The 13,290-nt window shown below is 36.0% G+C and overlaps 1 protein-coding gene across 2 annotated transcripts in view; it reads right to left on the bottom strand.

Moving 5' to 3' along the window:
• Positions 1-310: 310 nt before the first annotated feature.
• The window catches only part of LOC307010640 (collagen alpha-6(VI) chain), a 34,208-nt gene continuing 21,228 nt past the window's right edge, over positions 311-13,290 (bottom strand). The window contains exons 21-44 of one of the 2 annotated variants that reach the window (XM_079635483.1): positions 12,604-12,657; positions 12,416-12,478; positions 12,257-12,322; positions 11,259-11,312; positions 10,479-10,514; positions 9,979-10,044; positions 9,767-9,829; positions 9,605-9,667; positions 8,987-9,049; positions 8,829-8,879; positions 8,217-8,252; positions 8,039-8,101; positions 7,413-7,475; positions 7,244-7,279; positions 7,101-7,137; positions 6,912-6,923; positions 6,295-6,791; positions 5,677-5,752; positions 4,276-4,917; positions 3,050-3,134; positions 2,422-2,603; positions 2,068-2,238; positions 1,623-1,664; positions 311-527 (exon numbers count right to left, since the gene is read on the bottom strand). In XM_079635483.1, the coding sequence (XP_079491609.1) occupies positions 343-527; positions 1,623-1,664; positions 2,068-2,238; positions 2,422-2,603; positions 3,050-3,134; positions 4,276-4,917; positions 5,677-5,752; positions 6,295-6,791; positions 6,912-6,923; positions 7,101-7,137; positions 7,244-7,279; positions 7,413-7,475; positions 8,039-8,101; positions 8,217-8,252; positions 8,829-8,879; positions 8,987-9,049; positions 9,605-9,667; positions 9,767-9,829; positions 9,979-10,044; positions 10,479-10,514; positions 11,259-11,312; positions 12,257-12,322; positions 12,416-12,478; positions 12,604-12,657 (2,706 nt within the window). In that variant the 3' untranslated portion in view covers positions 311-342. The remainder of the gene's footprint in view (positions 528-1,622; positions 1,665-2,067; positions 2,239-2,421; positions 2,604-3,049; positions 3,135-4,275; positions 4,918-5,676; positions 5,753-6,294; positions 6,792-6,911; positions 6,924-7,100; positions 7,138-7,243; positions 7,280-7,412; positions 7,476-8,038; positions 8,102-8,216; positions 8,253-8,828; positions 8,880-8,986; positions 9,050-9,604; positions 9,668-9,766; positions 9,830-9,978; positions 10,045-10,478; positions 10,515-11,258; positions 11,313-12,256; positions 12,323-12,415; positions 12,479-12,603; positions 12,658-13,290) is intronic. The other variant, XM_079635484.1, reaches the window with a different exon arrangement.

A 13,290-nucleotide genomic window follows, 5' to 3' on the forward strand; every position in this document is an offset into this window, starting at 1 on the left:
CTTGTTTATCCGAGCAATGGCTGAAGTGATTGAAACTGAATTTCTGGTGTTGCTAATTATGCATAAATTACATACTTCACCTTTAAACTAATTCTGCTCTTGTAATCAAATACACCGTTTTTCATTTTCCAAATTAAGGTCCTACACATCAGCTGTTAAATCATTAGGCCTGTATTAACTCATCTGTACAAATACATTTAGTTAAAACTTCAAGACTTGCCTCTAGGGCTGCCATTTGATAATCAATGATGAGAATACGATCATGAATCAAGAAGCTGCCAAAGGTAGATAAATGCATTTTGCATTCATAGGAAATTCATTAGATATTACAGTTTAGATTTGTTAGGAGATGCTTTTTTTGGCCCTGAGACAGCGATTCTCACAGTCCTCCTGAGTGTTGAACCGGTTGCTGTTCCCTTCACAGCCTCCATACCAGAACTGGGCGCATTCACCACTGCGGACGTTGAAGTACCATTTCACTGCAAACATTGAGCAAGTTCCTGCGACATTCTCAAGCTGGCAAATGTCTGACAAAACAGAAAACAAAAAAGAGTTTTAATGAGGTATTTTAGCGCATCTTATTGACAAATACAGTGTACAAGTTGATATTGTGTTGTGCCATGAGTATTTAAGTTATTCTTTTGTCACTGCTGTATGCATATTGAGTTCTGCACTAATTTTGTTACTTAATATGCATAACTGTTTTAGTGAATCAAGGACGCCCCTCATAAACAATTAATAATGAAAAGAATGTTTTTTTATTCTAAAAATGTTTTTATTTTTATAGTTTGCGAGTAAAAATCAGTGTTGTCAATCGCCAGTTGGCCGGTAATATTTTTATGAATTTTAATATTGCAATATTGTGGTGAGAACATCAACGTCAACAACGCTAGGGAGTCGGGACAGTTGACGGGCCAGTGCTGCATCGTCGCGAAAGTTTAAGACTTGCCAATTAAAATTTTCAAGCGCAAGACAACGTGAAAGGGAGCTCTATTTGTTATTCGTGCGCTGTGTGTGGGAAGTTTTCTTTGCCCAGAAATCTGTTTTAGAGAGCGCAATACTGACTTGAGCTCTCTTTCATGTCTTCTTGAGACAAATTCAAACACAATTGTGTCAAAATGGCCGTCTTGGCAAGTATACTTGTATACATAGTCAGTTATGTCTTTGCGAACGTAAACAGTTAAGAAAGAAAACACGTATAAGTACATTGGATTTGTGCATTCACTCTTAAAGTGACAGCAGCCTAATATTCCTGCTGATGTATGTTTTTAATGTTAATCAAACAACAAAAGACAAAGAAAAATCACTCAGTGCTCTATGTTAAGTTTAAGACATTTAAAAATGTGTTCATGCACATTAGACCTCTGTGCTGAATATGGTTTAAGATTTTAAAAGACTGTTTATAAACGGATGATCGATTCTGAAGTGTATCTTTTTGTATAACATTTTAGAATTAATAACTTTTGTAAAATATATGTTTCTTGGCTGGTAAAAAAATATTCATGGCCGGTAAATTTTCTTAAGTCACTGGCCATTGGCAGGTGTGGCAAAAAGTCAGTGTTATAAAATTATATAAAAACAGTGGTACGGTATATTATATGCCAAGTGAATGTCTTCTTTACCCTTGAATAAACTGGGATCATCCTGTGGAAGATTTTCAGATTCTGTGGGAATAATTTGAACAATCTTAAAACTCTGTATGGGTTCATAAAATAAAGCATCTAATTTAGAAAATAGAAATAAATTATTATAAATGCTTAAAATCCTACATGCTATCTCAAAAATCTACAGATAAAAGGCTGACATAAAAGAAAGTATACAATATATATCTATTAAAATCATAAATAAATTATTAGAAATGTAATTTAGGCATGAATGCAACATGCATTAAAGCTTTAATATAATAGTTAACACATTATATATTTATATATTCATATATAATCAAACATGTATATTCATACATTCAAATGTAATAATAATAATAATACAAGTAAATAATTCATATTAATAAAAAAAGACTTACAAACCAAAGTCAAAATATCATCAAACAAGCAGTGGTGAATTTACCTGTGGTCACACACTCTCTAAAGCACTCGTCCTCTGTCAAGAATCGGTTTTCATTTCCGTCACAACCACCGTACCAAAAGTGCAAGCATTTCTTAGTCTGCTGGCTGTAGTACCAACTGGACACATAGGATGCACAAACACGGCCCGGATCTCTTTCAAGGAAACATCGTGCTGTTGGAAACAAACAGTACACTCCACTAACTCCCCATAGCACTGAACACTGAACTGTGTCAGAGAAACAGCTTGTGCATTTTTAATGTGGGTGCGGATACATGCACACTACTGCGCCAGAGATGTATGCAACTTCAAAGAAGCAAGAGCAGCTACAGTATATATGAGGCCAATATTCAGCACCTTGAGTTTTTGGAGGCTCGGTGTGGTCCTCTATGTGCTCTTCTGTAAAGCGTTCAGCGTCCTCATGTTGATTGGGTCCAGCGAATGGTTCTGTACTTTGCTCATCATAAGCATCATATTCCTCCAGAGGTTCTTCTGTTGTGATGAGCACTTCGGTGGGCGCATCAGTGGGCAGAATATCTCTGAAACACATTTAGATGGATTCATTTTAATAAAAAGCACAGATTGTCTTGTAAAGCTAATTAATGTCCAATGTTCCAGCATCTGCTTGAATTTCAACTTACAAACAAAATCAAAATATGACTCATGAAGCCAAGTGTAGCAAAGTTTTATTGCATAGATGAGAATATCCTTGGAGTTCATTCTTATTTTCTCATTTCATTCACAGAAATGCTTTCACACCTTGCTATTGTGATTAATCAGGTTAGCAAGAAACAACAGTAAATACAGATGCACTTAGCTCTAGATGGGGCCAAGCATGGCCTACACTTTTTGGCACAATGCAAAGACTCAAAAGTCAACACAGTAAAATATTTAGACCACCCAAGGATTATTGAGCCCAGATCTTAACCACGATTCTGCTTTTGAAAATATGCTAACCTTTGTGATTAGATGTTCAAAGATTTACCTCTCTGTAGTTTGTTGTCCAAATTCAACAGGCCTCGGCACAAAACCACGACAATCACGAGTCTCTGGCCGGGGTAAGAGTCCTCCTACAAAACAACAGCAGTTGTTTAACTAAATTAAATGTTCAACTAAAGTTTCATTAAAACTTAAACCATGAAAAAAAAAAAGTCATTACTTGAAATGAAACCGTAAATATTAACTAAAATAAAATACAAATAAACTTCAACTCAGCTAGGTGCCAAGGCAACATTTCTCATTTTCATATAGTTGAACTAAAACTGATTTTTGAAAATCACAACAACAACTAAATTACTTTAAAAAATACAAAAATATTCAAAACATTAGTAAAAACAATATAATAAATAAAGTGTGATGAAACACTACAGCATGTTTTTTAAGATGTAAATGTTTGTGTTGCAAATGATGAAAGAGGATGTTAGTATCTGTTAATAATTCACCCAAAAATTAAAATTTGCTTTTAGTTTACTCACCCACAGATGTAATGTCTTTTTTCTTCATTAGAACAGTAAAGAAGATTTTTAGCTGAAATCGAGGTCCTTGGTGATTCATATAATAGTATATAATATAAAATGGCTAAAAAAAAATCATATAATATTAGTGGCTACCGTCACTTTGAGAGTAAAAAAAACATGTACAGGCTAAACAAAAATAATACCCGTGACTCTTGACGATTCATTGAGGTCTTCATGAAGCAAACCGATCGGTCTCAAACATTGAGCATCTGTGAAAAGTCAATCTTCCCAACGCTTAAGAACATTTGCAGAGGCTGTGGATTACAGGTAATAATGTTGTAAATAATGTTCAGTTTCTTGCACAGACCGATTGCTTTGCTTCATAAAGACCTCAATGAATCGTCAGTAGCCTATTAATTTTGTTTTGACTGTATATGTTTTTTTGACTCTCAAAGTGATGGTAACCAATGACTTGCATTATATGAATCACCAAGGACCACCGTTTTAGCTAAAAATCATTACATGTCTACGGAAGAAAAAAAGACACCTCTTGGATGGTCCTAGGTAAACCGACAGGAAATTTTCATTTTTGGGTGAACTATCCTTTTAAATTCCAGAAAAAGGAAAGCAGATCATAGAGAGTTTTTGGTTTAACTTCATAGAAAATGCAACAACAACAAAAAGTCTACAAGTTTACACACCAGACCAGGTTAGTAAGCAATTCTATCGCATCGGTCTTATGAATATTCCTTACTGTGTAACATATTCAGGAAGGCGTATAGAAAGCGTGTGGCGTACTCCCTGTCATCCAGGAATACCAGATGCTGCTCCAGAGGAGAGTTGGTGAGCTCCTGCATCCGGGTCCAGTCGAATCTCTGTCCCGCCATGAGGATAAACATAACAACATTCTGACACTTACATAATCTAGACAAATAGTTAAGCTGAGCTATGCTGTGCTCAGAGTTTTCACCAAAAACAGTCACAACCATCCGTTTGCTTCGTGGTCTCTCTGCTTTAAGCAAACTGTTAGTAATCAACCACTCCAAAGCAAACTCAGGATGGGATGTCCCGCCCACTTGCTTCAGTGTACTAGAAATATGGCGCTTCATGATACTGCGATCTTTAAACTTAGTGAAGCTGAACTCCTCGTTGATGTAAGAGGAGCCGTAAATGGAGCTCTGCTGGTAGACGGCGATCCTGGTTTTCCCGTCCGCTCTGCTCGGCTCGTTGCTCACACCGATCTGGTCTAACAGAGACAGAACAAGCTCCTTCGCTTTTAAATACTCTTGAGTGTTCATGTTATTAGACCCATCCAGCAGCAAAGACAGGTCCAGATCCATCTGTAGAGGTGGAGGCTGTAGGATTATACCACACGCCGGGTCTGGGTTACAACGGTCTGGGGAGAAAAAAAACACAGTTGTTTTTAAATCAAAGACATCCATGTTAGAAAACCTTCCTACATACGCAGCTTCCTTCTAAGTCTGCATCCTCACTGAAACAGAACCGCATAAATGACTGATTTGGATCATTCTACATAAGCAACTCTGTGCATCATACAAAAAGAGCAACTCATTGGGGAGTAAGCATACAAAAAAATAATGCACAGAAAAATAATGCAGAGAAATATTGGTCAAAATAGTAACTTGGGATTTTTAATCAACATTTCTCTAAGTTCGTCCACCAAAATGATTATTTTTAACTGAACGTTGTTGCAATGCATTATGGAAATTGACTTCTCCGTAATGGATACTTGCTGCTGCCTTTGAATTTGAATAAAATTATATATTTTTGGAGGTAGCATAATTATGCTGCTTACATTTTGAAACAGACTTCATACAAGGAGCGTGCAAACAGAGCTTACAAAAGATTTCCATTTCAAATAAATGCTGCTCTGTTTAACTTTCTATTTATCAAAGAATCCTAAAAAAAATAATGTTTCATGGTTTCCCAAAAAATATGAAGCAGCACTTAATGTTTTTAAAAGGGATAATAATCAGAAATATTTCTTGAGCAGCAAATCAGCATATTAGAATGATTTCTGATGGATCACGTGACACTGAAGTAATGATGCTGAAAATTCTGCTTTGCATCACTGGAATAAATGATATTTTAAAAATATATGAAAACTGTTGTGCGTGTCTGCGCTGGAGCTTACCAAAACAAAGGAGGCACTGTTTAATGCGATTCACTTCTCTGTCATCAGCAATAATGTAGCTTCTTGTGTCGTCAACCTGAGACAAACATTTGAGGTGAATTAATTGTGAATTCTGTGTAAAATATTTAATTCAAAAATCCATTTTGTGATATTTGCGTGTGAATCAGGGCCATCCAGATTCTGTAGAAATGAAGACTTCTGTGGGAACTTATTCTGTCTGGGCTGTTAAAAATGATCTGGAATCTGACAGCTTTTGTGAGGAATTTCCATGAAAGGGATTTAAACATGGTAATATGTGCTAAATGGGGCTGAAATCACTCATATTCATAGATGAGAACTTTAGCAAATGATCCCCAAACCCAATAAACAAACTTGCGTATAAAACTTTGAAAATGACTGGCATTCGAATTCTATGGAATCTGCACATTTTTCTATGGACTTCAAACATCCAATTAAAAATTCTGGATCTTGTATGTTTATTACATTATTTTTTAGATTATTAGATATTTGACCTAATTTGCTAATGCTTTCAGCCACCAACTAAAGGTCATTACTCATTGTTTGTCATCAGTCACTAAATACATTGGCATATCCAAATCTGACTGTTTTCATATCTACCTGCATTGCTCGTCTCACATCCTCGGCGGGCTGTAGAGCGATCACTCCGAGGCCAATGTCGGCACCCTTGAACTCCAGCATTGCTGTGGCGAGGCTCGATTCATCATTTGATGGCCCGTTTGTGAAGAATACAGCAACCTTCCTCATAAGCCTGCCCTTTCGGACTCGTTTGAAGACGTTTCGTGCCACGAAGAGCATGGCTTGTCCCATGTCCCTGTTTTTTGTGGTATCCTTTAGAGCGATTGTCTTTAGAGCTTCCTGAAGCTTCTTCTTTTTAAGGTGGTCTGTGAAACGGATCAGGTACTTGGACTCGCTGTTGTAGGAGATCACAGACACTCGAGCTCCCCATGGACAATTTGTCTCAGCAATGGAAATGTCTTCCAGTAAGGAGTCAGCAGCAGAACGCATCTGCTCGAACACTTCAGAAGATACACCTACAGACATGTCCAAGGCTATCACCAGGTCTGTGGGGTAAACTGGACACTGGAAACGGTTACCTGAAAAAAAAATTATTTTATTTTTTAACTATTTATAAAAAGTTTGCAGTTGTAAAAGATTTTAAAAGTTATTGATAAATGAGGCATTGAAATGTAGTTGAAGTAAAGGACAAAGCATACCAGCGCAGCAAACTGTGGAGACAAAATGAAAGATGAAATGTAGATGCTTTTAAAATGATTTCAAGGTTTAACAAGCTAAAAGGCAATTCTCTGAGATCATGGAGAGACAAAAAAATAATTTTCAATGAAATCAAAATCGATCAGTCATTCTGCTTGAAATTCTTTGCATATCAGGTGCTCTGAACTTACCACAGTTTTTGCGTATGTATTCGATCAGGTCACATTCCTTTGTGTTGAGAAGCAGAAAAGGAGGATAGATAGAAATCAATAACATTTTTTGAACCGAGTAATTTAATACTATTTAAAGATAATTTATAGTAATATGAACTTACAGGCATCGGACTGATTCCAGGAAGTCCTTTTTCACCCTAAATAATAGTTAAATAAACAATTACACAAACACTTGAACAGAAGCATCTCACAGGTAATCATCAGTACACCTGATTTACATGTTCATAAACTGACATCATTTTGTGAATTATTAATATGCAAATGACTGACCCTGTGTCCGTCCATCCCTTTTTCTCCTGGAACACCTGGCATACCCGGACGACCAGTGTCCCCCTGATCACATCAAAACAGTAACACAGCATAACTCATTAACTTTATAGGATATTGCATACTTACAGAACCTTCTCTATAATGTTATTATGCAAGTAAATTGAAAAAGACATGCTCAAATAACATGATTGCCTAGTTGGATATTAAAGCAACACTAAATAACTTTTCATCTTCGGTCGCCCTACAGGTTGGAAGCGGAATTGAAGCGGAAAAGAGTGTGTGGCATGATTTCATGAAAGTATGATGTATTGCGACATCAGAATTAAAGAAAAACGAAAAAAATTACTATTGTAACGCTTGACGTAAAGCAAGCCCATTTGTAGTTTTCTTATGTCTCATTCGAACTACAGGAACGCGACCCGATCTGGCAACTTGCTTAATGCGGTTATATCAGATATAGAGCCGCAAAGCGAATCCAGAAGTGCCTTTCACCCTGTTACGACTTGATGAACCACTGATACAATTTTGGAAACAGTATTTTAAGGTGAAAGATGTTCTTTAGTGTTGCTTTAACTTCTCAAAAGGTTAATAAATTAGCAAAAAGAAAATTAAAAAGGAAGTTGTACCGGTGTTCCTTGATAACCTTTATGTCCGTTATCTCCACTGGATCCTTTGGTACCATCCTCACCCTATTATTATTATCATTGTTATTAAGAATGTTATATTTTAATAATTATTATTAATATTTACACAGTTACATAAAATGCCTAGTGATGAGCTGATGTTTGATTAGCTTTAACACACCTGCAAACCAGGAAGGCCAAAGTATCCATTGTCACCCTAAAAGCAAATTTATTCTGTTAAATGAATATCCATAAAAGTACACAAAGGAAATTGAGAGAGAACACAAGTTATTGAACATAATAATAAAATGTGACTTGCACAGTAATGCGACTTAAAGTAAAATACCCCAAAATAAAATGAAATGTTTACAAAACACTATAAATGTGTCTTACATTTAACAGTATTCAGAAGAGAACAGAAATGAAAAATATACGAATAAAACAATTAAAGTGCCGTTCACTTTGAACAACGTGCATTATAATCGCCAAGCCTAAACAAATGTATTTTAAAGCAAAACTGAAACTAACAGCGTGTGGGAAATGCGCTACGCAAATAAACCTGTGTTAACATCCTTCTCTCACTGAGCCAATGAGAGAGTCCAGATGTGTGCTTTGCTTATGTGTGCTTGACGTTGATTGCATTTAAAAAGTCATTTTCTAAATCTAAATCGCACCATTTTTTAGATGATGAAAAGTGACTTATATTCTGGAAAATATGGTATAATTAAAAATAAAAACGTTTAGGATATGATCCTGAAACAGATTTTTCAGTAAATGTACACATCACAGGTACCTTGTGTCCTTTGGGCCCAGCAGGTCCGTAGCCATCTCTTCCATCTTGTCCCTGTTTATATAAAAGTCATACATTACATTGGAAAGTCACACCAAATTATTCCACATGATTTAGATGTACATTTTAATAGTCAAAGATGCACAAGTGCACCAACTGACCGGAGGCCCTTTGAATCCCTCTGGCCCCAGCGTTCCCTTGATCCCAGTGTCACCCGGTAGACCCTAAACACAAGCAGGCACACTTGAGAAAAGAGGAGCACACATGTGCTCGGCAACATTATATGGCCACAGCAGTATTACATAATATACTATAAATTAACCAGGTATTAATTTGCCTACATAAAAGCCAGTCAAACCTTGTAAAGTTTTTGGTATTCAGATTTGATCACTCCGAAGACAGCTTTAAAGTAATAGCGTTTAAAGTAAAAGCGTTTAAAGTAAAAGCGTTTAAAGTAAAAGCGTTTAAAGTTCCCCTATTATGCTATTTTAAAGGTTCCTACTTTGTTTAGGAGGTCTGCTACAATAGGTTTACATGCAAGTTCAAAATAATATACATTGCACACCTGCACAACACTACTACAGTGTTTGAGGCCGGGTCAAAGTAGACATTGTTCGTGGGCAGCCAAAATGTGTTGCGTTACGTAGGTTTATAACAGGAAGTAAGACTGGAATTACACACTGCATGAAAGGTATTATTTGAAAGAGCATTATAGGGGTACTTTAAGAAACGCATTTTTCAGGAAAAAGAAGAAGACATGATGCATCAGTCTGACATACCCTTGGCCCTCTGAGTCCTCGACTCCCCTTCGAACCTTCAGCTCCAGGAGGACCAAACGGACCCTATGGAGACACAGACATGTGTTCTATATCTTTTTTTTTTTTTTTTGCTCTAAGGGTAATACATGAACATGCATCTAGTTTCAACAATCGAATACACACCGGAATTCCAGGTACACCTGAATGACCGGTTTGTCCTTGAACCCCTTTTCTACCTGGTGGACCCTGAACAGGCAAGATTTAGAGAGGCATAACACAACACAACACAACACAACACAACACAACACAACACAACACAACACAACACAACACAACACAACACAACACAATCATCTGAAATCTGTTGTCTGAGGGTGAACGGCCCCAGTTCTCACCACTTGTCCAGGGTAACCAGGAGGCCCTCGCTGTCCAGCGTCTCCTTTTTCATTTGAAGATTCACCCTTTACAGATACACACATTAACCACACAATACCATAACACAAATTAACTAATATAAATATAATTCTAATATGATATTAAAATAATATAAAATAACAGAAGAGAAAAGAATGTTAGAACAGACTTATTTAAAAACAATTGAATAGTATATTAGTAACTGAGAAGAACATAATATATTTAAAAAATGAAATAGATTACATAACACAGATAATAATAATAACAATAACAACAACAACAACAATAAATCAGGATACAAGAATATAATAAACACCAGAATTTGTTAGAATTAAGAGTAGATTAGAATAAACAGAATAAAATAATTAAATAAGAGAATAAAATAGATATTTAAATTTAAATACAACCAAGTAGAATAGAACAGTTTTAAAAAAGAATAAAATAGAACAGAATTCTATGCATGTTTTTCATGCTACATTACCGGGAATCCATCTAGGCCTTTTCTTCCGGGAGCACCCTATCAAAATACACCAAAATACAAGTTATCTGAAGAATTTTAAGTGTTTAAACTTCTCTTCTGATGAAGGATATTGAGGCAGAAAATGTTAAGTACTGTATATCTCACACCAAATGTCAGACGTACACATCAGGACCATCGTGGTACTAAACAGTTCAAAAGTGGTTCAAAAGTTTGTGATCAGTAAGATATTTTAATGTTTTTGAACTAATGTTTAGGTCAAAAATACAGTAATATAAACAGTAATATTGTGAAATATGATTACAATTTGAAATAATTATTTTCTATTTTGATATATTTTAAAAAGTTATTTTTCCAGTGAAGGCAAAGCTGAAGTTTCAGCATCATTTCTCCAGTCTTCAGTGTCACATGATCCTTCAGAAATCATTGTAATATGCTGACTTGGCAATCAAACTTTTTTATTATTATCACAGCTGAAAATAGTTGCGCTGCATAATGAAAAGTGCATGAAACTGCATTACAGGGTCTTTTCTCAAGATCCTTTAAAATGAATTTTTTTGAAGAACAGCGTTTATTTAAAATAGATATCTTTTCTTTTGTAACATAATAAATGTGCTCACTGTCCTTTTTTATCAATTTAATGCATCCTTGTTGAATACAATTAAACATTTCTAAACACAAACGTGATCCTAATCTTTTGAACCTTAGTCTAGATATACCGAACACATATAAATGTTATGTTATATTGTGTACTACCACAGTACTAGTACAAGTAATACTCACAGGATCACCGTTATCTCCTAAACTGCCTGGGTCTCCAACAGACCCTTGGTCACCCTGACAAGAAAACACAGTCATAATAACACACTCTTACTGTTATCGGTTAGTTACACATCGGATATTCTTGTAACATCCTGAAAAATGTGGTTCTAAATCTGATACTTGACCACCTGATTCGCCTCTTTTATTAAACCTCTTAATTTGGAATTTTTAAATAAAAAAGTTAATGAAAAAAAACTGGTAACATTAGAAGGAAAGTAATTTCAGAGGAGCAGTGCCAAGTGTGTCCATGTGTTGATTTCAAATTGCACATATGTGACCCTGGACCACAAAACCAGTCACAGGTCAATTTTTTGAAATTGAGATTTATACATCATCTGAAAGCTGAATAAATAAGCTTTCCATTGATATGACAATATTTGTCCGAGATACAACTATTTGAAAATCTGGGTACTAAGGGTGCAAAAACATCAAAACATTGAGAAAATCTCCTTTAAAGTTTTCCATTTATGTTCACGATGGTGCTACATTCACTCACAAAAATAAAAATTTTATATATTCACAGTAGGAAATGTAAAAAATATCTTCATGGAACATGATCTTTACTTAATATCCTAATGATTTTTGCCATAAAAGAAAAATCTATAATTTTTACCCATATAATGTATTGTTGGCTATTGCCACAAATATAACCGTGCGACATGTGACTGGTTTTGTGATCCAGGGTCATATACGTGTTAGTGGTGTTAAAATTAACAATGGTAAACATATATAATTAAATCACAAGTGTAAAGGTGTTAACTTTGAGAGCCTATAAAAATACAAAGCCGCATGGGAGGATTTTACAGTAGTGCGTTTATATAATCACACAGGACGAACGTAATCCTACAACATCTGACTTTGGACAGATCACTACTGAAACAGAAACAATATGTCACTCTCACACAAACAAATCGTGCTAACATCTTCCAGAAGGAGTGGGGAAAAAAAAGGTCTCTCACCGGGAGCCCAGTATCTCCTCTCTCGCCTTTCGGACCTGGAATTCTGTTGTCTATTCCTGGTGCGCCCTGTCATGTAAACAGAGAATCATATACAGACAAATCAAGTCAGGTTGTTTAGACGTTTAAAACAACTACTATAAACACACAGGAACACCTTACAGGATCTCCTCTCAGACCGCGGTGTCCCTTAGGTCCAGAGCTCCCTTTGAAACCCTTCACACCCTGAAAGACAAAAACAACATGAGCTTGTGAGGAAGTTATTTTTACATTTTCTTTCTGCTTATATTAACAGTAATAAGAAGGCATCTGTGATCAAACATTTGTGATGTGTGTGGTTGTGTAGTTACTGCACTGCCCGGGTCTCCTTTAGGTCCTGGAAGCCCATGTAGACCCGCATCGCCCTGCACACAACAGAAATAGAGAGTACAGCCAATGAAATGACTCAATAACTCATCCAGCCACAATGTGTGCTTGCAGTTTCATAGGTCACTTATATTGGGTTTAATTTATTGCAGTGTTTACAAGGCAGCACTTAATATTCTTCAAACACATGTATTTATACTGTTAATATTGCTCATGCTTAATATTGCTGATAGAAGGCATAACTTCCTAAATCCTAAAAAACAATTGATGCATATATCTGCATATTGCAGGGTTCAAACACATTTTCAATTAAAAAAAATCCATACTTTTTCACACTCAAATTTCCAAACCTCTCAGTAGATTTTTCAGCCCGTATTTAACATTAATGGTTCATACAGCTTGCCTGGGAAAACCCAGACGAACTTCCGGCAAATCTAGATTTGCTCTGCAAGTCCGTCTGGCCAAGAGCCCAATCAAGCCCATTTCTAATCCTTCCAAATCGAGGCACCAATCACAAACATTGAGGCGGGCTTTACACGATGACGATCGCTCTGATTGGTTTTAGGGCTACATCCAATTGCGCCCAGAGGCATTTGAGCGACGTCCGTTGGTGACGCCCCTTTGGAAACGGGCTGTAAATGAACCTGGCTATTATACCGCATTATATTTGG

Source organism: Phoxinus phoxinus, assembly GCF_949152265.1.
Source record: "Phoxinus phoxinus genome assembly, chromosome: 14".
Lineage (NCBI taxonomy): Eukaryota > Metazoa > Chordata > Actinopteri > Cypriniformes > Leuciscidae > Phoxinus > Phoxinus phoxinus.